The 23,253-nt window shown below is 47.3% G+C and overlaps 1 protein-coding gene and 1 pseudogene across 8 annotated transcripts in view; one reads left to right on the top strand and one right to left on the bottom strand.

The window, feature by feature from the left end:
• Positions 1 to 1,615: 1,615 nt before the first annotated feature.
• Positions 1,616 to 2,172, bottom strand: LOC100458723 (large ribosomal subunit protein eL20-like; annotated as a pseudogene).
• A 9,448-nt stretch (positions 2,173 to 11,620) lies between these two features.
• The window catches only part of RNF19B (ring finger protein 19B), a 40,037-nt gene continuing 28,404 nt past the window's right edge, over positions 11,621 to 23,253 (top strand). For 2 of the 8 annotated variants that reach the window (XM_063713549.1, XM_063713543.1), the window contains exons 1-3: positions 11,627 to 11,717; positions 15,115 to 15,223; positions 15,468 to 16,639. In XM_063713549.1, coding sequence (XP_063569619.1) covers positions 15,681 to 16,639 — 959 coding nt within the window. In that variant the 5' untranslated portion in view covers positions 11,627 to 11,717; positions 15,115 to 15,223; positions 15,468 to 15,680. Of the gene's footprint in view, positions 11,718 to 15,114; positions 15,224 to 15,467; positions 16,640 to 23,253 lie in introns of all 8 variants that reach the window. The other 6 variants (XM_024248724.3, XM_063713552.1, XM_063713554.1 and 3 more) reach the window with 6 other exon arrangements.

Consider the following 23,253-nt stretch of genomic DNA (forward strand, 5'->3'; position numbering starts at 1 on the left):
ACACCACTGTTCAACAACTCATCCTGCCTCTTCCTGCACTGATGCTGCATCAGCACTCCCTGTCTCCTCCCTGCTCTACTGTATCTTCCCCTTACCACTTTCTAACACAGTTTATTTATGCGTATTTATAATTTATTATATTTATTATGTTTACACTTTGCTTTACCTTGTAGAATGTAAACATCACAAGAGAGCAGGGATCTTTGTTCTGTTCACTGAAATGTGGCACATAGTAAGTGCTCAAAAGTATTTATTGAATGAATGTAAATAATGTCCCTGATGTCACACAGCTGGAAAGTGGCATTTCTGTGATTTGTATCTAGTGTTATTTGGCTCCAAAGCTCTAGAACCTTATTACTAGTGCTGTTACAGGGCTCAAATGGGTTCACGTGTCAGCCACTTAGCACAGTGCCTGGTAGGAAGGTTAATGTGCCATAAACATGAAATAATAGTCGTTATTATTAATTATTGAGAGGGCCCCTCCCTCTTGGGCTCATTTTTCTAAATTTCATAATAGTACAGCCGGCTCTTTGGGGTAAGACGTCAAGCCTGACTTGACAGACACACTGACTTGACTCTTAGGAAGGAAAAATGCAGCTGTGCCAGCCCCAGTAGCCTGAAACCCTGCCCCAGCAGGACCCAGTCCTCTATGTGGCCCAGCCTACTTCGTTACTGAGCTGAAACTGTTCACCCACAGGGATTGCAAACAACACAGACTTCCTGTGTTTTGAGAAAGGGGAAGTCCAACCAGTGATTTACCTTGAGTCATTTGTTTCGAGAAGGAAGCCTCAGCAGTTGGCAGAAAGTAGCAGAAGGAGGAAGGCTGCCAGAGGCGAGAAAGGAGACCTGGATTCTAGAAGGAATGCCACTACTTCTCAGCTGACCACACTGACCAAGTCCCCTCTCTGGCCTTAATTTTCTCATCTGGAAAATGGGACAATGATCTTTACCTCACTGGCTTCTCTAGGCAGTGCTAATATCGATGAGTGCCTGTGTGTGAAGAGCTGGAAATACAGGAATGCATCAGCATCTTGCAACTGGAAGGGCAAAGTTCAGAGGTTAAAAATTTACAAACTATGAAGTCACTTAGATCTGGATTCAAATCCTGCCTCCATCACTTTCTAGCTGTGTGTCCCTGGGCAAGTAATGTAACCTCTCTAAGTCTCAGGATCTTTGGTTTCCTCAGCTGTGAAATAATTTTTCTCCTAAACTGATTTTGAGGATTAACTGAGATATGCATATCAATGGCTATGAAGGAATAAGGAACTGGGCTCAGAGGAATCCTTCGGGAATGGTGATTCTTGTTTTTAATCCTGGATGAGCTCTCACTTCCTCTCTGTGTGCTGCCAGTGCCCAGGACAAACCCCTGCTGAGAGTATTTCTTTTTTTTTTTTATTTTTTGAGACAGAGTCTCACTCTGTCACCCAAGCTGGAGTGCAGTGGTGCGATCTCGGCTCACTGCAACCTCCACCTCTTGGGTTCAAGCTATCCTCCTGCCTCAGCCTCTCGAGTAGCTGGGATTACAGACACCTACCACCATGCCTGGCTAATTTTTTTTTCCCCACCCGGGTGTTCCTGAGTTTATTTGAGGCACACCCGGGCGAGGGCCCTGTACCTAGAAGAAGGTGTTGGGTCTCCTGGTGAAGCGTGGCTTCTGCTGATGGTACAGCACCAAGTGGGGCGCAGGAACTTGATCTTGGAGTCGTGGAATTGCTTGACAGCTGGCCACCGGCACTTGCTGGCCGCGATCTCCTCCACCTTCATGATCTGGATGAAGTGGTCCCGGGTGCGGTACCGGGTGCCCATGTCTCGGTAGCACTGGGTGACAGCACCCATGGTGGTTAGGTCCCGGAATTCCCCGTACATGTTGTGGGTGCTGCTCCAGGAGTCATAGCACAGCCAGATGCCAAAGTTCTTCACCCACAGTGGGTACTTCTCAAACACCTGCCCACAGTTGACAGTCTCCCCTGAAGACTTCTTCATCTTCTTTAATTGAGATAGGAAGTACCAGAAGTGGAACTTGGCGACTACATGATTAGGCGCAAAGATTTGCCTGTGGTAGAGGGGCAGTGTGTGGCATTTGGGGGTGGGCAGGCAGTGACACACCACCTTGTGCTCTTGTTGTATGCCCAAGGCCTTCATGGCTTTCTCTCCACCTTCGCCACCACCCGCAAAAGGAAAAGGCTAATTTTTGTGTTTTTAGTAGAGATGGGGTTTCACCATCTTGGCCACTCCTGACCTAAAGTGATCCACCCACCTTGGCCTTCAAAAGTGCTGGGATTATAGGCGTGAGCCACTGCACCCGGCCCCCTTCTAAGTATTTAATAGAAATACCTCCATCTGTGGGACCACAGATAATTATTAAAATAGAGAATAATTTTATGTATTTATTTTTACTTATTACAAAACTTAATAAATTCATGGCAGAAAAAAAACTTAAGCAAATAAGTAAAAATAAGAAAATAGAGATTACATATAACTTCATCACCTAGAGATAATCACTATTAACAGTTGGGTTAATGCTCCTGGATTTCTTTTTAAGGCATATTTAACAAGATGTTAAATGCAAGTTTCCTGTCATTTTGGCTTTGGGGCAGAGGCAAGGACCACTACATCAAGGCATGCTAAAGGATGGAGAAACCAGTTCTACCAGCATTAATCCCATCACCCCCAGAGAGAGAGAGAGAGAGAGTGTGTGTGTGTGTGTGTGTGTGTGTGTGTGTGTATGAGAGAGAGAGAGAGAGAAGACAGAAGAGAGAAGAGGGCTAGTTGAGAGAGATTTATTTTAGAGGCAATTGTGGTTTTTTGTTTTGTTTTTGAGTCAGGGTCTCACTCTGTCACCCAGGCTGGAGTATGGTGGCGCAATCACTGCTCACTGCAACCTTGAATTCCTAGGCCCAAGTGATCCTTCCACCTAGCCTCTCAAGTAGCTAGGACTACAGGCGCGTGTTACCATGCCCAGTTAGGTTCTTCTTACTTTTTTGTAGAGATGGGATCTTGCTGTGTTGCCCAGGCTGGTCTCGAACTCCCGGCCTCAAGCAAGCATCCCCGCTAGGCCTCCCAAAGTGCTGGAATTACAGGCATGAGCCACTGCACCAGGCCTCTTTTGGACCCAATTGTTGATTGCTATATGTTCCCCACTGCATCACCCGCCTCCACCCCCAGACAGGAGGGGTGAGGGGAACTTGTGAAGGGAGCCATTTGGAAAGTGTGAGATGTGCCTCAGGGGTCTGTAGACCAAGGAGAAAAGCAAGTCTAAAGCAAGGGCCCACTCCTCTCTCTCACCTGCACTACCCTACCCGCAACAGAGAGAGATTATCATGCTGAAATGTCAGTATCCATTGAGTTCTCTACCTCCCCAGCTAAACCAGAAATCAGAGTCTGGGGCTTGTATCTCTTGCCCCCTGCAAAAGGCCTCTCACTTAATTGATGCTTGATAAATGTTCTGAAGAATGAAGGGAAGACTGAAACAGCTGTGGAGTCGAAAATGGAAAGAACCAGGATTTAGAATCACACAGATCTGAATTCAAATCCTGCCTCTGTCACTTTCTAGCTGTGTTTCCTTGGGGAAGTCATATCATCTCTCTGACCTTACAGTTCTCACTTGTAAAATGAGGATAATTTGAGTGTCTGCTTTGCAGAGTTTTGAATGAAATGAGATCAAGCACTGGTACATAGGTGTTCCATCAATAAAGAATGAATGAAGATATGGTAGTTTTGGGAACGTTGCAAACTGGCTAGGTCTTCTGAGAATTTCCTGTCTGAGCTGATACAGTTCTGAGATTTCTAGTCCTGGTTTCCTTCCCTGCTCCTTCCTCAGTTCTCATCATCCTCGTCATCTTTATAGAAGCAGCAACAGCTGCCATTTGTATGGCAATTTATAGAAATTCCATGGCCTTGTCTCATTTAAATATCACAATAACCCTGTGAGGTGTATATTATAATCCCCATTTCACAGATAAGGAAACTGAGACCCAGAATGTCTTGCCCAAGGGCACAAAGATCTGAGATTCGAGGGTACCTCTATTAGCTTTCCTAAAGGGATTTATTTCACATGTATGCAGCACCCACTGGTATTCTGGGCACTTGCAATTAGCAGCTCCTGTGCCCTTATATGGTAGTGGAGAGGACAGACAACCAAATCAAAACATCGTCTATATCTCTTCATGGTAAGATGGTAAGTGCTGTCATTGAGTGGGCAGAAATGCCAAACAAGATGACAATTTCAGCTGAGGGCAGTTGTCTGGAGAGCAGATCCAATCCACTGTTTGCTATCTCTGTAGTCTTGGGTAAGTCACTTCACCTCTCTGGGCCTTAATTTCATCTGCCAAGTGGGAGTTATGATAATAGTACTTCCCTCATAAATCACTGTTGGGGGCCAGGTGAGGTGGCTCACGCCTGTAATTCCAGCACTTTGGGGTGCCAAGTGCTTGGCAGCACTTTGCCTGCCAAGGCAGGCAGATCACCTGAGGTCAGGATTTTAAGACCAGCCTGGCAACATGGTGAAACCCTGTCTCTACAAAAATACAAAAATAAGCCGGACATGATGGCGAGTGCCTGTAATCCCAGCTGCTAGGGAGGCTGAGGCGGAAGAATCATTTGAACGCAGAAGGCGGAGGTTGCAGTGAGCTGAGATTGCGCCACTGCACTCCAGCCTGGGCAACAGAGCAAGACTCTGTCTCAAAAAGAAAAAAAAAATCACTGTGAGGATAACAGATGTAATGTATGTAGCATTTAATACAGTGTTTTGCACAAGCAAATGTATACAACTTTTTTTTTTCTTTGAGACGGAGTCTAGCTCTATTGCCCAGGCTGGAGTGCAGTGACAGGGTTTCACCATGTTGGCCAGGCTGGTGTCAAACTCCTGACCTCAAGTGATCCACCCACCTCTGCCTCCCAAAGTGCTGGGATTACAGGTGTGAGCCATCGTGCCCAGCCACTTCTCAACTTATGTCCCAATAAACCCATCATATGTTGAAAATATTGTAAGCAGAAAATGCATTTGATAAACCTAACCTAACCATCATAGCTTAGCCTAGCCTATCTTAAACATGCTCAGAAGACTTGCACTAGCCTTCAGTTGGGCAAAATTATATAACACGAAGCCTATTTTTAAGCCTTCAAAGGATGGACCCAAGCACCCATTCCAAAACCCCTTTCCAGGATTACTGCAAATTCCCGGGAGGCTTTATTTCTCCTGCTCCAGTTCCTACTTCAGTCTGTACTATCTTTGGTCAGCACTATACCAAAACAGATGTAAAAGTTGGCCCCTTCAGCTGTTTCCACCAACACCCCAGTCAGGGCAGCCTCCGTGAATGTAGATCTTTCTTGAATATTTCCAGGGATAGGAGGCAGAGACATTCACATCGTAGCTATAAACCTCAGGGTGAACAAAAACAAAAACAACTTCCGGTTTCCAAGACAGCCTTTTCTACTTTCCTCCACAGCCCCCAGCCTCAGCCACAAGCCAGCTCTTGTCTCCTGGTAAAGGACATTTGCCTTTGGCTATTCATTCCACTCTCTCTTCCTAAGGACCTCTCAGATTTCTCTTCCAGGCATTATCCCACTGTGTGAAGCCTCAGGGTTGGGGGGTTGGCTTTCTCTCCTATCTCCCCATCACCACCATCATCAAGTGAAAGCCTTACAGGGCTCCTCTTTGGCCCTCATGTAGTCCGCACAAGGATAGGAGGAAACATTTGCTGTCATTCTGGCCCTCTCTGGCTTCCTGCTGCCCACCCCTCCCCAGAGCCCTCGGGTCCTGCCCATTTCCCAAATCCAGTCCTCCAGATTCTGGTAGAATCTCTGAGCCCTCAGTAGCTTCTCAGTGTATGTATGACCTTTTGCTTAAAACATCCAGAGCCATTGGGGAACAGATCCAAATCTAAGTTCTTCTTCTTCTTTTTTTTTTTTTTTTTTCGAGATGGAGTCTCACTCTGTCACCCAGGCTGGAGTGCAATGGTGTGGTCTTGGCTCACTGCAACCTCTGCCTCCCGGGTTCAAGCGATATTCCTGTCTCAGCCTCCTGAGTAGCTGGGACTACAGGCACGTGCCACCACATCTGGCTAATTTTTGTATTTTTAGTAGAGATGGGGTTTCACTATGTTGGCCAGGCTAGTCTCTAACTTCTGACCTCGTGATCCGCCTGCCTTGGCCTCCCAAAGTACTGGGATTACAGGTGTGAGCCACCACGCCTGGCCTTCTCTTCTTTGTTGCCCCCGCAACTGCTGCCTCTCAGACATTCAAGACCACACCTTTACCCTGGTTTTCCAAAGCATTTTCCTAATGAAAGCCATCCTCTTCTCTAAGGGTGGAGGTCATGCTCTGAGGGTTTATGATATGCATCTGGCTCACAGGGGTGTTTTTAAACAATCAGATCAACATTTAAAAATTGATGGATTACACATAAAAGTCCAGATTTGTGGCTTTTCTTATAAATTCAGAAAATCTGGCATCATAAGACCCACATTTCTCCCAAGGAGCATATTGGCCTAAATGAAGAGCAGACTCCCTGCACTTTAGACAGGTTTTTCCTTTCGTTTTTCTTTCTAAATACTGTACTTCATGCCATAAGACAGGTTTTTCTTTTTCTTTTTTCTTTTTTTTTTTTTTTTGTGTGACGAGTCTCGCTCTGTCGCCCAGGCTGGAGTGCAGTGGCGCAATCTGGGCTCACTACAACCTCTGCCTCCCGAGTAGCTGGGACTACAGGTGCCCGCCACCATGCCTGGCTAATTTTCTTTTTTTTTTTTTTTTTTTTTTTTTTTTTTAGTAGAGACGGGGTTTCACCGTGTTGGCCAGGATGGTCTCGATCTCCTGACCTCGTGATCCGCCCACCTTGGCCTCCCAAAGTGCTGGGATTACAGGCGTGAGCCACCGCGCCCGGCAAAACAGGTTTTTCTTATGCCCGTCATGCACCAGCCGTATTTCTCTCTCCTGCTTGACTCCTGCAGGCTTTCACCTTTGTGACCTTTGCTAAGCGGCATTTTAGTGCCAGTTTCTACCCTCTGTTGCTTTATTATAATTAAGTTGGGTCTAGGAATTCGCTAGGCTCACAAAGGGGGAAAGGGGACCCTACAGCAAGAGCAGTCACAAGTATGCAAGTGATGGCTATCCCTGGAAGAGCCCCGGGTCCAGAGGTATGGGGTCTCCCGTGCAAGGAGGCGGTGGGACTGGTGAGGGTGAAGGTGAGTCTTGGTTATGAAGGATCTAAATGCTCTCTCATCGGGCACGGGGAGCCAGCGTGGGGTTTAAGGCAGGGCGACACACCATGAGCTGTACGTATGAGAAAGGTGGCTGGGAAGCTTGCGGGACAGAATCTATTGAAACCCTCCCATCTCCCGCTGTGTCTGCTGGAAGCCCAGTGAGAGGCAGGGGCAGTGGTCCGAGGACGGCTGCCGCCGGATGAGTGGCAAAGGCGGTGGGAACGGCTGGGAGGACCGCAAGGGAGGGATTTTGGAGGCAGCCTTGTCAAAGAGTGGGTATGCTTGACCTTGACGGAAAACACTGCGGGAGCTGCGGCAGCAACTCGCTCGCCTCCGCTCCCTTCCCGTACCCTGCGCCGCAGCGGACTGCGGCGGAATCCCGGCCCCTTGCCGGCGCCCTCCCGCGCGGATGCGGCACGCGAGGGGCGGGGGCGGGATGGCGAGGGTGGCGGGACGGCGGGGATGCCGGTCTTTCCTGGAAGGCCAGGGAGGGAAAGGGAGGCTAGTCACATGGACCGCCACCGGGCGCAGCCGGATTGGCGGGTTTCGCAGCCAAGCAAGCCAAGGCTGCTCGGATTTCCAGGCACTAAGCGGCCTCCTCCCCTCGTTCGAGCGCCCGAGGAAGGCGCTGGCCCTGCGCCGGGCAAGGGAAGACGCGAGCCGTGCTCCTTCCGCAGTGTGAAACGAACGGTATCTCCGCAGTCCTAGGGAGGTCTGATTATTGGGAGCTTGGGAGGTCTGATTATTGTCTTGGGAGGTCTGATTATTGTCTGGGAGCTCTGATTATTGTCTCCATGAACACCTCTCGTCCCCCTTCCTTTCTCTGCTTTTCTCCTGACTTCCCACACCTGCCCCTCTTTCTACCTTACCTACCTGGAGGCCAGCTTTATTTGCAGGTTTCCATTACTTGCTGTAGTTTTTCAGCTTTTAGTAAATCAACCTGCTGGAGGTGGCAAAGATTAAAAGAGAAATCCCACAGATGCCTCAAGTCCCACACATCCAGCCCACTTATCTCCCTAAAATGCTCTTCCCTGTCTCAAGCAAAAACCTGAGAACCATCTCCATCTTGCTGTCCCCAATCAAATCTATGACCAAAACCTATTAAATTTACCTCCAAAATATTTCTTACACCTCACACCAAGTATTTTCCCTTCTTAGCATTTATCCTGATTTGTAACTGTATGTTTATTTGTATGATTGTTTTTGTAAGGGTTTTTCCCACTGGATTGTAAGCTCCATGTGAGCAGGGACCTTGTCTGTTTTGCTCATTGCTGTATCACCGACACTGTACCAGGCACATAGTAGGTACACACTAAATGTTAATTAATTGATTGAATGAATGAATCCATGTATAACAAGTCCTGGGGAGGGGCACAGATTTTAAGATAAAATACACAGTTTATCTATCCCCAAGAAGTCACCTATCTGATGGGTTTGGTGTCATGAAGCCTGTAGTTCCAGCTACTTGGAAGACTAAGGCAGGAGGATTGCTTGAGCCCAGGAATTTGAAGCTGTATCATACTATGATTTTGCCTGTAAATAGCCACTGCACTGCAGCCTGGGCAACATAGCATGACACCGTCTATAAACAAAACAAAAAAAGAAGTCATCTATCTAACAAACATGTCCTGAGGTCTCTGCTACACAAGGCCCTGGACAGAGACCAGTGCATGCAATAAGTAAGATTCCATTTCTACCTTCCCTCTTTGTCTTAAGAGTCCACATGTCACTAACCCAGACAAGACCCTGTGGTATTGGAGGTGCCAAAGGTGGAGTCAGAGTCCAGGATTTAGAATCTGATGAGCTGGCTGTGTGACCACAAGTCTCCTCTCTCTGAGGCTCCATCTTCTCATCTTGAAAACAGGATAGCAATACCAAGCTCACATGGCTATTGAGAGCAATGAATGAGATAAATGAAAGCACCAACTGCGGGTTTTACAGCGATGTTGGGTGTAGGTGGGTGATCATATCTTCCAGTTTGCCTGGAACAGATCGATTGACACCTGTTAAACTAGAGCAAATTAATAGCATTCCCTTTCATCCTTCCAAATGTCCTGCTTTGGACAGTAAAGTATGTGGATACCCTAGTAATACATGTAACTCTAGAGTTATCTACACTGTACCCTGGGGACACAAAGGATGGAGGGAGGTGGGTCTGACTGTAGAAAGGTGGATGGTAACCATGGAAATGAGCCTGAACTATGCATAGGATTACACCAAGTGGAGAGGGATAGGAAGGGCATAAGAAGCAGAGGGACCAGCATTTGCCAAGAAGCAAGGCTTAACAATCCTGGGCATACTTAGTTAGATAACATAAAGAAGGCCAAATGGCTTGAGTCCAGGAGGCATGCAAGAAGATGAGGCTTTCTGCAGTGGGAACTGGAGAAAGTTTTTGAGTAGGGGTAGACATGAGCCAATGGCTTCACAAAAGAGACCAGTTGAGGAGCTGGGGCCAAAATTGAAGCAGAAGAGATAATGAGGCTTGAACAGGGCAGTGCATGTAAGCCCAGGAAGAAAGGGTGAGATTCCATAAGCATTTTGGAGATAAAACAGATAGGACTTCGATGTGAGCATCAGAGGACAGGTCAGAGGCAGGAAGACTTCCAGATGGATAAAGAGGCCACTCCCTGAGGCAGGCAGAGAGAGGACAGGCCAGGAGACCCAGAAAATAGGAGGTGACCCAGATCAGGCTGACTAGGCACAGAAGCTCAGGATCCACAGGGAAAAATGGAGATCACGTCAGGTAGAGGTGACTTCTGAGGCCAGAGGAAGGAGCTAGGAGCCTCAATATTCATGTGACATCTAATTAAAATTAGCTTTCACAGCAACCTTGAAGCCAGTCGCTATGGCTCACGCCTGTAATCCCAGCACTTTGGGAGGCTGGGGCGGGCAGATCACCTGAGATCAGGAGTTTGAGACCAGCCTGGTCAACATGGTGAAACCCCGTCTCTACTAAAAATACAAAAATTAGCCAGGCATGGTGGCACACACCTGTAGTCTCAGCTACTTGGGAGGCTGAGGCAGGAGAATCTCTCGAATCTGGGAGGCAGAGGTTGCAGTGAGCTGAGATCGCGCCATTGCACTCCGTCAAAAGCGAAAAAGTGAAACTGCATCTCAAAAAAAAAAAAAAAGAGGCTGGGCATGGTAGCTCACACCTGTAATCCCAGCACTTTGTGAGGCTGAGGTGGGCGGATCACTTGAGGTCAGGAGTTCAAGACCAGCCTGGCCAACATGGCGAAACCCCATCTCTACTAAAATACAAAAAAAAAAATCAGCCGGGCATGGTGATTAGCGCCTGTAGTCCCAGCTACACGGGAGGATGAGGCACAAGAATCGCTTGAACCCAGGAGGCGGAGGTTGCAGTGAGCCGAGATCGCGCCATTGCACTCCAGCCTGGGTGACAGCGCAAGACTCTATCTCAAAAAAACAAACAAACAAAGAAAACAACAACAACAAAAAACCAAAACAACGACAACAAAAACCTTGAAAAAGACAAGAGAAAACTCAAAAGTAGAGCCTCAAGAAAGAAAAAAAGCAGGTTTTGTAGTCCAATTTCATTGTATGTATGGCTCTCCTTTATTTAAACTGTCCCATAATACCTCATAGACTAAAGCTGAGCTCCTTAGCCTGGCACTCAAGGCTTCCTGTAGCTGGGTCTCAGCCTGTCTCTGATGAACATTTCATATTTCATCTGCTCATGTTTGGCCCCTCCCTCCTTCCTTGTGAAAGAGTAGCTCCTTCCTTTTGGAGAATTGCTCCTCCCTTTGGTCCAGCCATATGGTTCAGGTACTGCCTATCAATCATAGTATTCCATCCTCCATGACCACAGATGTGGGTATGCAGCCAAACCTCAGCAATCAGACTTGTTCTGAAGAATTTTGAGAATCTGGAACAAAGGGAAGATAATTACTCCTCTCTGGTGAGGAAGCTAGGACACATAAGCTAGGGATTCTACAGTTCCAGCAAGAGAGAGAAGTAGACTGAAAAAATAAAGTGGGGAGAAGAGGGAGTTAATGCTTAATGGCTATGGAATTCCAAGTTGGGAAAATGAAAAAGTTCTGGAGATGGATGGTGGTGATGGTTGCACAACAATATGAATTTATTTAATGTTACCAAACTGTACACTTAAAATTGGTTAAAATGGTAGATTTTATGTAATGTATATTTTACCACAATAAAAAAAAAAAGAAGAAGCTAGCATGCAGAGAAGCAAAGATGAATGATGGAGTGCAGGATCTGGGGGCTTTCCTGGGTACAGTTGCTGTGGTACAAAGGGTTCAAAAGGTTATAGAAGCCAAAAATCACTCCTTTGGCCTAGCCTCATTCAAGCTAGGCTTCTGGTCCTTGCATCCAATGGAGCCATAATACAGAACTTTTCCATTTTCTTTTTTTGAGAAGCAGTCTCACGCTGTCGCCCAGGCTTAGAGTACAGTGACACGATCTTGGCTCACTGCAACCTCTGCCTCCCAGGTTCAAGTGATTCTCGTGCCTTGGCCTCCTGAGTAGCTGGGACTACAGGTGAGTGCCACCATGCCTGGCTAATTTTTGTATTTTTAGTAGAGACAGGGTTTCTGCATGTTGGCCAGGCTGGTCTCGAACCTCCCGACCTCAAGCCATCTGCCCACCTCAGCCTCCCAAAGTGCTGGGATTACAGCATGAGCCACCATGCCTGGCCAGAACCTTTCCATTTTCATTTCTCACTCATGTCCTTTCAAACATTCTCTTTTCCTGTCAACCCTGCTGCTCATACTTCCTCAGACTTATGTGTTTATACACATTATGCCTTTCCTGCCTGCTCCCCAAGCTTGGAATGTCCTTCCCCCTTCTTATGACTTTGTCAACTCATATTCATCATTTGAGATCCAGCTCAAAGGGCTCCTCCTCAGGAAAGCCATCCCTGACCACCCTAAGCAGAGCCTGCCATGCCTTCTGTTGGTCTGTCATAGCTTTTTTGGATATGTCCTCATCACTTGGTATCTCAGTGATCTGCCATCTTGTCTGTAACCTCCAGTAGATTATGTTTTTCATCTCCATTACCCTGGTAGCTGGCAAAGAGGCTAGCACAAAGTAAGTATAATAAATCTTTACTGAATGAGTGTACAGATGAGTGAGAATCTTTTTCTCCCTCATGCCATCTCTGAGTCACTACTCAGTTTCTATCAAGAAGAGACACATAAGGAAACGTGGGAGGAACTGCTTTAGTCCCTTTATTCAAGGGTGATAGTCTCAGGAGAGAAGAAAACACAATCAAATTGGGGCCATTGCAAAGTCTAGTGGCATTTAAGAGAAGTTATTTTCCCCAAAGCACTGGCAGCTTTGAACCGAGGCTGAATTTGTTTGGAAGCCAGAGCCAAGACAAGCAGACATTTGGGAGTGTTGAGCAGCAAGCTGGGATTCTGACAGCTGTTTCTGTCAGCTGCACAAGGAGAAGCATCTAAAAGGCATCTAGGTCTACCTGGAATTGGGGGTCCCCATATCTTTTAGCACAATCTGACCCAAGGAACAAGGCAGCCCTCTCTCCTACCCTCCATTCCCACCATAAGCATATACCTCCTCTAAGGGGGCTCTGCAATTGATTAGGACGTTGGGCACTGAGAACAGAGTCAAAGATGACTATAGGGAACTGTGGCAGAGATGATACTACTGCTTACTAAATGGCTTATGGTTTCTTCCTACATTTCCCAGCCTCCCTTGCAGTTTTTTGTTTGTTTGTTTGTTTGTTTGTTTGTTTGTTTGTTTTTGACACAGAGTCTTGCTCTCTCGCCCAGGCTGGAGTACAGTGGTGTAATCTCCACTCACTGCAACCTCCACCTCCCGGTTCAAGCCATTCTCCTGCCTCAGCCTCTGAATAGCTGGGATTACAGGCGCCCCTACCACACCCAGCTAACTTTTGTATTTTTAGAGATGGGGTTTCACTATGTTGGCCAGGCTGGTCTCGAACTCCTGACCTCAGGTGATCCGCCTGCCTCGGCCTCCCAAAGTGCTGGGATTACAGGCATGAGCCACCGTGCCCGGTCTCCAGCTCTCTTTTTGAGGCAATACTGAAAGCTTTGCATTGAGATGGTGGAGCCCAAGACAGAAGTAATCTGGATCTCTGAGTTACCCAGGAAAGTTGAGGAGAGCTACCCTGGAGAGTGCCTTAACCCATAGCCAGCTTTGCATGAGTGGAAAAGATATACCATTGTTGTGTTATGCCATTGAGATATTTGGCTTGTTTGTTATCATAGCCAAGTCTAGCCTATTCTGCCAGATAAATATAGACATTAATTCTTGTTTTAGCCATCCAGCATCAAACCTCCTTCCTATTTCAGGATTAAACTCTCCCCCTCCTTTAGGACTCTTTGGTGTTGCCAAATCCAGTGGTCACATCTCTGTTCTTATCTTTCTTGATTTCTCAGCAGCATTTGTCACAATTGACCACTCCCTTCTGGGAACATATATGTTGGTGTCTGTGACATCATGCCTGCTTAATTTTTCTTTTATGTCACTGGCCCCCACTTTTCAGTTTTCTTTGTTGGCTCCCCTTCTTGTTTTATGTCAAAAGTTTGAATTTCTGGAGACCTGATTTAAAATATCACAGCTGGTTTCCACCTTTTGAGACGGTGTCTTTTTGTGTCACCCAGGCTGGAGTGCAGTGGCATAATCATGGCTCACTGCAGTCTCAACCTCCCAGGCTCAAGCATTCCTCCCACCTCAGTCTCCCAAGTAGCGGGGACTACAGGCACACTCCATCACACCCAGATGATTTTTGTATTTTTTGTAGAGATGGGGTTTTGCCATGTTGCTCAAGCTGGTCTCAAACTCCTGGGCTTAAGAGATTCACCAGCCTAGGCCTCCCAAAGTGTTGTAATTACAGGTGCGAGCCACAGCTCCTGGCCCATCTTACCATTCCTTATTAATAACAGAGCACTCATTGTTAGCTGGGCACATTGTACCCAGTTAAGAGAATGTTTCCCAGGTTCCCTTGCAGCTGAGTTTGGCCATGTGAGTATGTTTTGGCAAAAATGTGCGGGATTTTCAAGGCAGTCCTTTTTTTTTTTTTTTTTTTTTTTTTTTTGAGACAGAGTCTCGCTCTGTCGCCCAGGCTGGAGTGCAGCGGGGCGATCTCGGCTCACTGCAACCTCCGCCTCCCGGGTTCCCGCCATTCTCCTGCCTCAGCCTCCCGAGTAGCTGGGACTACAGGCGCCCGCCACCACGCCTGGCTAATTTTTTATATTTTTGGTAGAGATGGGATTTCACTGTGTTAGCCAGGATGGTCTCGATCTCCTGACCTCGTGAACCACCCGCCTGGCCTCCCGAAGTGCTGGGATTACAGGCGTGAGCCACCGCGCCCAGCCCCAAGGCAGTCTTCTTAAAAGGAAGAGGATGCATCTTTCTTCCCTTTTTCCTTCCCACTGTTTGGAATATGGACCATAGTGAGGTGACCTTAACACTGGAAGCCAAATACTGAGGATGGCTGAACAGCCCTGAACTGCCCACTTTTGGACTTATATGTCATGGAAAGAGAGAAATTTCTGGCTAGGTGCAGTGGCTTATGCCTGTAATCCCAGCACTTTGAGAGGCCAAGGCAGGAGGATCGCTTGAGCCCAGGAGCTCGAGACCAGCCTGAGCAACACAGGGAGACTTCATCTCCATGAAAAAAATAAAAATAATAGGCAGGCCTGGTGGCGCACCTGTGCTCCCAGCTACTCCGGAGGTTGGGGTGGGAGGATCGCTTAAGTTTGGGAGGTTGAGGCTGCAGTGAGCTGTGATCACGCCACTGCACTCCAACCTGGGTGACAGAGCAAAACTGTCTCAGGAAAATAAATAAATAAATAAATTTCTATCGTAAGCTATTTTTTTCTTTTGTTATTTGCAATTGAATGTAATCCTGATACATTCCTGTTGTTGAAGCTGTTTGCCTGCCTCCCACTAGGAAGCCTAAGGATCCAGATCCTCCCCCAGTCAGAAGAATGGGGAACTAGAAAAAGAAAGGCAAAGGCACTGCCAGGCAAGAAAACGCTGGGTCTCCTTCCACAAGTTTGGTAAGTAAGCAAGATACCAGGAGGATAGAATGGTAAGTGAGCCTAGAAATAGATTATTATATACACAGGGTTTATTAAATACATAGAGAACACTGAATGCTAGACTAAGAAATTTGGACTTTATTTTGTAAATCCCTTGCAATAAGGGACCTTGTCTGTTTTATTTACTAATGCCTCGTACTTTGTAGAAGCTCAATGAGTGAATATATTCTTCATTAATTTATGCTGTCTGCTTAATAAACAGAAATGTTGGAAGGTGAACCAGTTGGGAGTCACCATCTGATCAACCGCTGTCTGCTTTTTATAAATAATGTAACTGAACCATCATTTACTGGAAGTGGCAATCAACCTGTGAGGAACGGCAAACCAAAAAGTCCACCTTGGGTGTCGTGGTGATGGAATTGGGGGCGGAGACCAGGGAAAGCAGTGGGCTAGGACCTCTGAGAGTCTCCGCAACATGGCGGCCCTGGAACCACCTGACCTGCAGGAGGCGGAGCTCCGCCCCAGCTCGCCCGGCCCCACCCCGCTCGGCCCTGCCCAGCGCACCCCTAGACCGGGGCGCGAGGGTTGTGAGGTGTTTGAGCGAAGCGCCTGCGCAGAGCAGCGGCGCGCGGGGCGGAGGCTTTATAACCACTTCGTCGTTGCCGCTCGGTTTCTATCTCCGGGAGGGCGGTTGAGGCGGCGGTGGCGGCGGCGGCTGCGGCCGGGCGCTGGCGGAGGGGCGCTGAGGCGGGAGCTGTGGCGGCGCTGGGCGCCCCTGGCCCCTCGGCCTCTGCGGGCCATGGGCTCCGAGAAGGACTCCGAGTCGCCGCGCTCCACATCCCTGCATGCGGCCGCGCCCGACCCTAAGTGCCGCAGCGGCGGCCGGCGCCGGCGCCTCACCTTGCACAGCGTTTTCTCTGCCTCGGCCCGCGGCCGCCGCGCCCGGGCCAAGCCGCAGGCCGAGCCGCCGCCCCCGGCTGCGCCGCCGCCGCCCGCCCCGGCCCCTGCCGCGGCCCAGGCCCCGCCGCCCGAGGCGCTGCCCGCCGAGCCGGCCGCCGAGGCCGAGGCGGAGGCCGCGGCGGCGGCGGCGGAGCCCGGGTTCGACGATGAGGAGGCGGCGGAGGGCGGCGGCCCGGGCGCGGAGGAGGTGGAGTGTCCGCTGTGCCTGGTGCGGCTGCCGCCTGAGCGCGCCCCGCGCCTCCTCAGCTGTCCGCACCGCTCTTGCCGGGACTGCCTCCGCCACTACCTGCGCCTGGAGATAAGCGAGAGCAGAGTGCCCATCAGCTGCCCCGAGTGCAGCGAGCGACTCAACCCGCACGACATCCGCTTGCTGCTCGCCGACCCGCCGCTTATGCACAAGTACGAGGAGTTCATGCTGCGCCGCTACCTAGCCTCGGACCCCGACTGCCGCTGGTGCCCGGCCCCGGACTGCGGGTGAGCGCGGGGGCGTGGCGCGGGTGGCGGCGGCCTGCGGCCGAGGGGCGTGGCTGGGGGCAGCAGGGACCCCGCGTGGGTGTCCCAAGCAGGGAAACCCGCAAGGCGGCAGCTTCGGCGGGGTGGTAACCATCAGGCAAGCCCAGACTAGTGGGGTGAACGCACCCGACACCCCGCCCCTGCCTCAGGGCTCGAGGTGGCTGCTAAGCATTCGGTGAGGGGAAGGGAGCTGTCCATCAAGTTAGGAGACAGGGAGAGGCGGGTTTTTTTGGTTGGGGGAATGCCCTCTGTCCGGAGGTGAGGACGGTATCTTTTTTTGTTTTCTTTTTTTTTTGGAGACGGAGTCTCGTTCTGCCTCCCAGGCTGGAGTGCAATGGCGCGATCTCGGCTCACTGCAACCTCCGCCTCCCAGGTTCAAGCAATTCTCCTGCCTCAGCCTCCCGAGTAGCTGGGATTACAGGCGCCCGCCACCACACCCGGCTAATTTCTTTGTATTTTTAGTAGAGATGGGGTTTCACCGTGTTAGCCAGGCTGGTCTCGAACTCCGGACCTCAGGTGATCCGCCTGCCTCGGCCTCCCAAAGTGCTGGGATTACAGGCGTGAGCCACCGCTCCCGGCCAAGGTGGGGAGTATCTCTTAATGAGAGTGGGGAGGGGATATTTGGCCAAGGAGGGAATGAGAATATTGTGAGGGGGCAGCGCGTCGGAGGGGTGTGTCCACTTGGCTAGGGGCAGACTTAGCAGCATTGCAGAAGAAGGCGTGTTCTCCCTGACAACCACCGCTGAAAGTTGGGATGGAGGTGACCGGGGAATAGGCTCTGGGGTACCCTGAGCACTGTGTGTTCTGTGCCACGCTATCGGGAGGCACTCTGTCCTTCTTACCTTGCTGCCTTGGGTAGGGTGAAGGATAGACAGACGTGTTCTTTGTCCAGAGACTCAATGGGGGCACTGAGAAGAAGAATGCCCAGAGGTTGGTGTGATAGGAGAAATTGTGTTTCTGAACCCCTTTGATTTTGAGTTCTTGATGACAGTCTTTTTAATGCACCATGTAGGCTGAATTTTAAAGGGCAGTAAATTAAAGTATGCAATATCTGCAGAGACATAATACACCAGATTTTGCTATCTGAAGCAGTCAGTGGAGACCTTCCTCGCCCTCCCCGCCTTTAGAAGTCTAACTAATTGTTACTGTCAGTATAGCCCATGAAGTGGTTGCACGCAGGAAGAGGGGCTCATTTAAGTAGTTGGGAGTCAGACAGCCACTACCTGCTCTGTGACCTTGGGCAGATAATTTTATTCTTGTGTGTCATGTTTTGGCGACAAAAAGATTTTGGGGACTCCTTGCAGTGTGTAAACGTAATGCTAGTAAAAAGTTGTGTGATCTTTAGCTTCAAAGGAGTTAAGGACTTTTAATTGTAGCCTATATATCAAGGTTGTTTTGAAATCTCCATGATGCTGCTGGTTGTCTCCTTTCAAAAGGAGCTGTCTTAGAGTGTCTAGGAGAGTAAGAAGAGTTAACTTCTGTTTTTAATTCTGCCAAACTTGTTTAGAAATGGGTGTGTTATTTAACCTCACTGAAATGGGGTTTCTAAATTACTTTGAAGTGTTGTGGTCAAAGGAATGGTGTTTATGGTGACTCACTTTCACTTTCAGTTAATAAGTATCAGGAAGGACCTTTTAGGTTCATGGAACTGTCTGTTTATGTCTGGTGATCTTACTGGCCCTCTGAGGTTAATTTATATTAAAGTTTTACAGATACTGTTGATCTATTTTCTTAACCAAATGAATATTAAGAGAACACAGGCCAGGCTCGGTGGCTCACGCCTATAGTCCTAGCATTCTGGGAGACCAAGGCAGGTGGATCACCTGAGGTCAGGAGCTCGAGATCAGCCTGGCCAACATAGTGGTATCCTGTCTCTACTAAAAATACAAAAATTAGCCGGGCATGGTGGTGCACACCTGTAGTCCCAGCTACCCAGGAGGCTGAGGCAGAATCGCTTGAACCTGTGAGGCAGAGGTTGCAGTGAGCCGAGATCAGGCCACTATACTCCAGCCTGGGTGACAGAGCGAGATTCAGTCTCAAGAAAAAAAAAAAAAAAAAAATTGCATAGTTAATTTTGGAATAGTACATTAACTCCTTTCTGAGATGTTTCCTTGAGTTCTAAGAAATGTGGCAGATCATCTTTCTGGAAAAGGTCCCTGTTTGTTTTTTATTTTTCTAAAGTCAGTTTCTGTCTTTGCTCACATCAATAAAATGCACAGAAAATAATTTTCAAGCTTGGTGACAACTCTCAACTATTTGGAAGTTGTTAAAAAATTAGGCCATTTCTTATTTTAGCCAAGTATTATGTTAGTATCCTCCAGATTTTTTTTAATTAGTTAAAATAATGATAATCATGTATATAGTCATATATATAAACTATGTATTTTTTTATATGTATCATCTATGTACTTAAGGTGGAGTTGGGGGAAAGAAGAAAGCTGACCTGTCAATACCTGTGTGCCAGGCATATATAATTTAATTCGATACTCACAACCTTGTGAGATAGGTTTAGGTTTGATATAGTTTTACAAATGAAGAAACTAAAGTTTAAGGAAATTGAATGACTTGTTCAGGGTCATATAACTAGTAAGTGGTGGAACCAGGCTTAGAACAGGGGTCTTAATTCCAACCAATGCCAATATTCCTTCCACTCCGCCCCTGTTTTAAAAAGCATTTGCTTGTCAACATAGCCGCGTTATTGAGGATGCTGCTGCTTGGGTGCATTTCATTAAGTGTAGCCTGAGGACAACATCGAGAAAGCCAAAGATACTAGAGTCTAGTTTCCTTTCTGATTCCTGTTGTTAACAGCCTCCTATCTACGTTATTTTTCTTATCTGAAATAGGCCTAATTCTTTCCTGACTTGAGAGGTTTAATTAATGTTTATACAGTGTTTTGAGATCTTCAGTTGAAAGTGGTTATAGGGAGTAACTTTAAAATTCTGTTAGTTGCCAAATAGATGCCTGAGTTCTCCTTTGGGATGTGGCTAGTGGCTTTGCGTCTCTTTTTTTTGAGACAGGGTTTCGCTCTGTCACCCAAGCTGGAGTACAGCAGTGGTGCAGTCACAGCTCACTGCAGCCTCAACCTCCTGGGCTCAGGCGATCCTCCTGCCTCAGCATCTCAAGTAGCTGGGACCACGGGTGCATGCCACCAAGCCCAGCTAATTATTATTAATGATATTATTATTATTATTTGTAGAGACATGGTCTCCCTGTGTTGCCGAGGCTGGTCTCGAACTCCTGGGCTCAAGCTGTTTTCCCGCCTTGGCCTCCCAAAGTGCTGGGATTATTGCTGCCTCTTTTTAATGCCAGGAAAAAAAATAGCTTCTGTGTTCTTACTGGATGTCATGGTTCCCTTGTTTTGTTTTGAACAGTGTTGTTTTGTTTTGTTTTAGAGACGGAGTCTCACTCTGTGCCCAGGCTGGAGTGCAGTGGCATGATCATGGCTTACTACAACCCCGAACTCCTTGGCTAAAGCAGTACTCCCACCTCAGCCTCCTGAGTAACTGGGATTATAGGCACGAACCACTGCACCCAGCTCCTTTGTTTTATTTTTTTAAACAAATTGTTCTATTCTTCTGGGGCTGGTAGAGGTCATGGATAAACACTAGAAGAGAAGTCCAAGTCCCAGTTATCTCCTATTCCCATACCTGACCGTCTTTACTGCCCACAGATAAAGTTCTTGCCAGCCAAATTGATCAGGTCTCCCCTCTGCCTTGTTTGTATGTGCATTTGGTAGGGTGAGGGGGGCATGTGAGCAATCTTACAGGTTCTGATCATTAGTTTTACTATAATTACTCATAATAACAAGAACACCATACATTCAGAGATGCATGATTTGTTTACAGAATATTTGTAGGATAGAGCAAAGAGTTTTGGATTTTTCTTTTCTTACACTCAAATATGGTTTTATTTTATTCATAAATAAGGGAACCAATTTCAGTGGGAAAACATTCACATTATAATTTTTTTTTTTTTTTTTTTGAGATGGAGTCTCGCTCTGTCACCTAGGCTGGAGTGCAGTGGCACCATCTCTGCTCACTGCAAACTCTGCCTCCCGGGTTCACGCCATTCTCCTGCCTCAGCCTCCCGAGTAGCTGGGACCACAGGCGCCCACCACCAAGCCTGGTTAATTTTTTTTTTTTTTTTTTTGTATTTTTAGTAGAGACGGGGTTTCACCGTGTTAGCCAGGATGGTCTCGATCTCCTGACCTCGTGATCTGCCCACCTCGGCCTCCCAAAGTGCTGGGATTACAGGCGTGAGCCACTGTGCCCGGCCTCACATTATTATTTAATATACTAAGAACAATATGGCCTAGTATAATCTTAAAACAAGCTGTCAAATGAGATAAAATTAGTTCAAAATACAAATAACTGATTTTTTATAGTTCTTTATAGTCTTCAGACTGTAATCTCATTCAGACATAATTTCATTTTAGTCTCATCCGGGTGGATATTGACATGCATTTTATAAAGGAGAAACCAGTTCAGAGAAGTTTAAATATGGAGCCTAGTGTTTCATTGCTAATAATTGGTACAGTTGATCTTTTATGCTTTTGAGTCTCTGCCCAAGTATGTCTTTTCAGAAACCCTGAAATCATGTAACTGTAATGTTTTCCTCTCAAGTGTCCTGTTGCTAATCTTAAAACCCTTTCAGAATCTCTAGGAGACTGACAGGTGAGCAAAGTAGGCAACAGAAAATTTCCTGGTGTACAGGGGCAGATCTTCTGTACAGATGAATAAGAAGGGATAAGGCTGTCTTGACCTAAATTCTTTGTGCAGGTCCACCACTCCAGCCTTTCATTGCTGCCTCTGTCCTCTGCAGAATCCTTCCTCCCACCTGATCCCAGGAAATAGTATCAGCTATTGGCCTTCCCAGACAACTAGACTGGACCATCCCATAAACAGGAAGCTTTTGTTCATCCCTAGCACATTTATGAGGGAAGAGCAAGCAAGCTCTTTGAACAAGACAAATTTCAGTCAGTGAAGGAGGATTTTTGCTTTCTAAAGCCTCCCTGAACCTCTTCTCTTGATTTGGCTCCATACCTCCTGTTCCACAACTTTTCCCTGCATTCCCCAACTCCACACCACCCCCTCCTCTTGTGCACATACACCATCCTCCATCCCAATACATCTCTCTCAGATTTGCCAAAGTACTTGTACTAAAGGAGAACATCTGTATCACTTCCCTGCTTAAGACTATTCATTGACTACCTAACCTATAAGATGACTTATCATTATGTCTTTGAGAACTTATTTGATCTATCCTTATAATTTAAGCTCCTTTACAGTTTCCAACCATCTTTTTTTTTTTTAGATGGAGTCTCGCTCTATTGCCCAGGCAGGCTGGAGTGCAGTGGTGCAATCTCGGCTCACTGCAAGCTCCACCTCCCGGGCTTCATGCCATTCTCCCTTCTCAGCCTCCTGAGTAGCTGGGACTACAGGCGCCTGCAACCACGCCTGGCTAATTTTTTGTATTTTTAGCAGAGACAGGGTTTTACCGTGTTAGCCAGGATGGTCTCAATCTCCTGACCTCGTGATCTGCCTGCTTCAGCCTCCCAAAGTGCTGGGATTACAGGTGTGAGCCACCACGCCCGGCCATCTCCAACCATCTTTTGATTTTATTTTCTATTTTTCACTCACATCACTATTTCCTAAGGTATGTTATAGGCATTACTTGAAAGAAAAATGTTTTGTGAGGAAATAAGCTTGGAAAATACTGGGTTAAACAACATAAAACAAGTTTATGAGTTTCTTAAATCTTTAAACATGCTAATATGCTAATATGTAGTATAAGTCTTCAATATAATATAATTTCCCCAATTTAGATCACCAGGAAACAGGTTTTTGTTTTTTCTGTAGCATCTTTAAGGCTTAACTCAAACTTTCCCTAAACTCCTTTAATAGTTACCATGCTGGCCTGCCTTTGGTTAGTGTCCTTATTTAACCATAAACCTTATGCTCTGAATAGATTGAGAGCTCATGCCTCTAGACTAGGATATCTATATTCCAACCATTTCTACAACTCTGTGTACAAAGTCTTTCAATTAGGTTCTAGAAGAGTGTGGTACATAGATGAATTTCGATGAGAAAGATAAGAAATATGAGCAGCATAGTTCTCAGAGGAAGAATAGAGATGAAAGAGATAAGCAAGAATAGTATAGACAGGTGATCATTCAATTCAACAGACAACTTTTTTTTGAGATTGAGTCTTGCTTTGTCACCCAGGCTGGAGTGCAGTTGTGCCATCTCAGCTCACTGCAACCTCTGCCTCACTGCAACCTCTGCCTCTCGGGTTCAAGCGATTCTTCTGCCTCAGCCTCCCAAGTATCTGGGATTACAGGCACATGCCACAATGCCCAGCTAATTTTTGTATTTTTAGTAGAGACAGGGTTTCACCATGTTGGCCAGGCTGGGCTTGAATTCCTGACTTCAAGTGATCCACCCGCCTCAACCTCCCAAAGTGCTGGGATTACAGGTGTGAGCCACCACACCTGGCTTCAACAGATACTTTTGGAATGATACAATGTTGAACCCTGGGTGAGTACTGGCTATTACAAAAAGAACTTAGACATGATT

This window comes from Pongo abelii, chromosome 1, assembly GCF_028885655.2.
Source record: "Pongo abelii isolate AG06213 chromosome 1, NHGRI_mPonAbe1-v2.0_pri, whole genome shotgun sequence".
In the NCBI taxonomy this organism is placed as follows: domain Eukaryota; kingdom Metazoa; phylum Chordata; class Mammalia; order Primates; family Hominidae; genus Pongo; species Pongo abelii.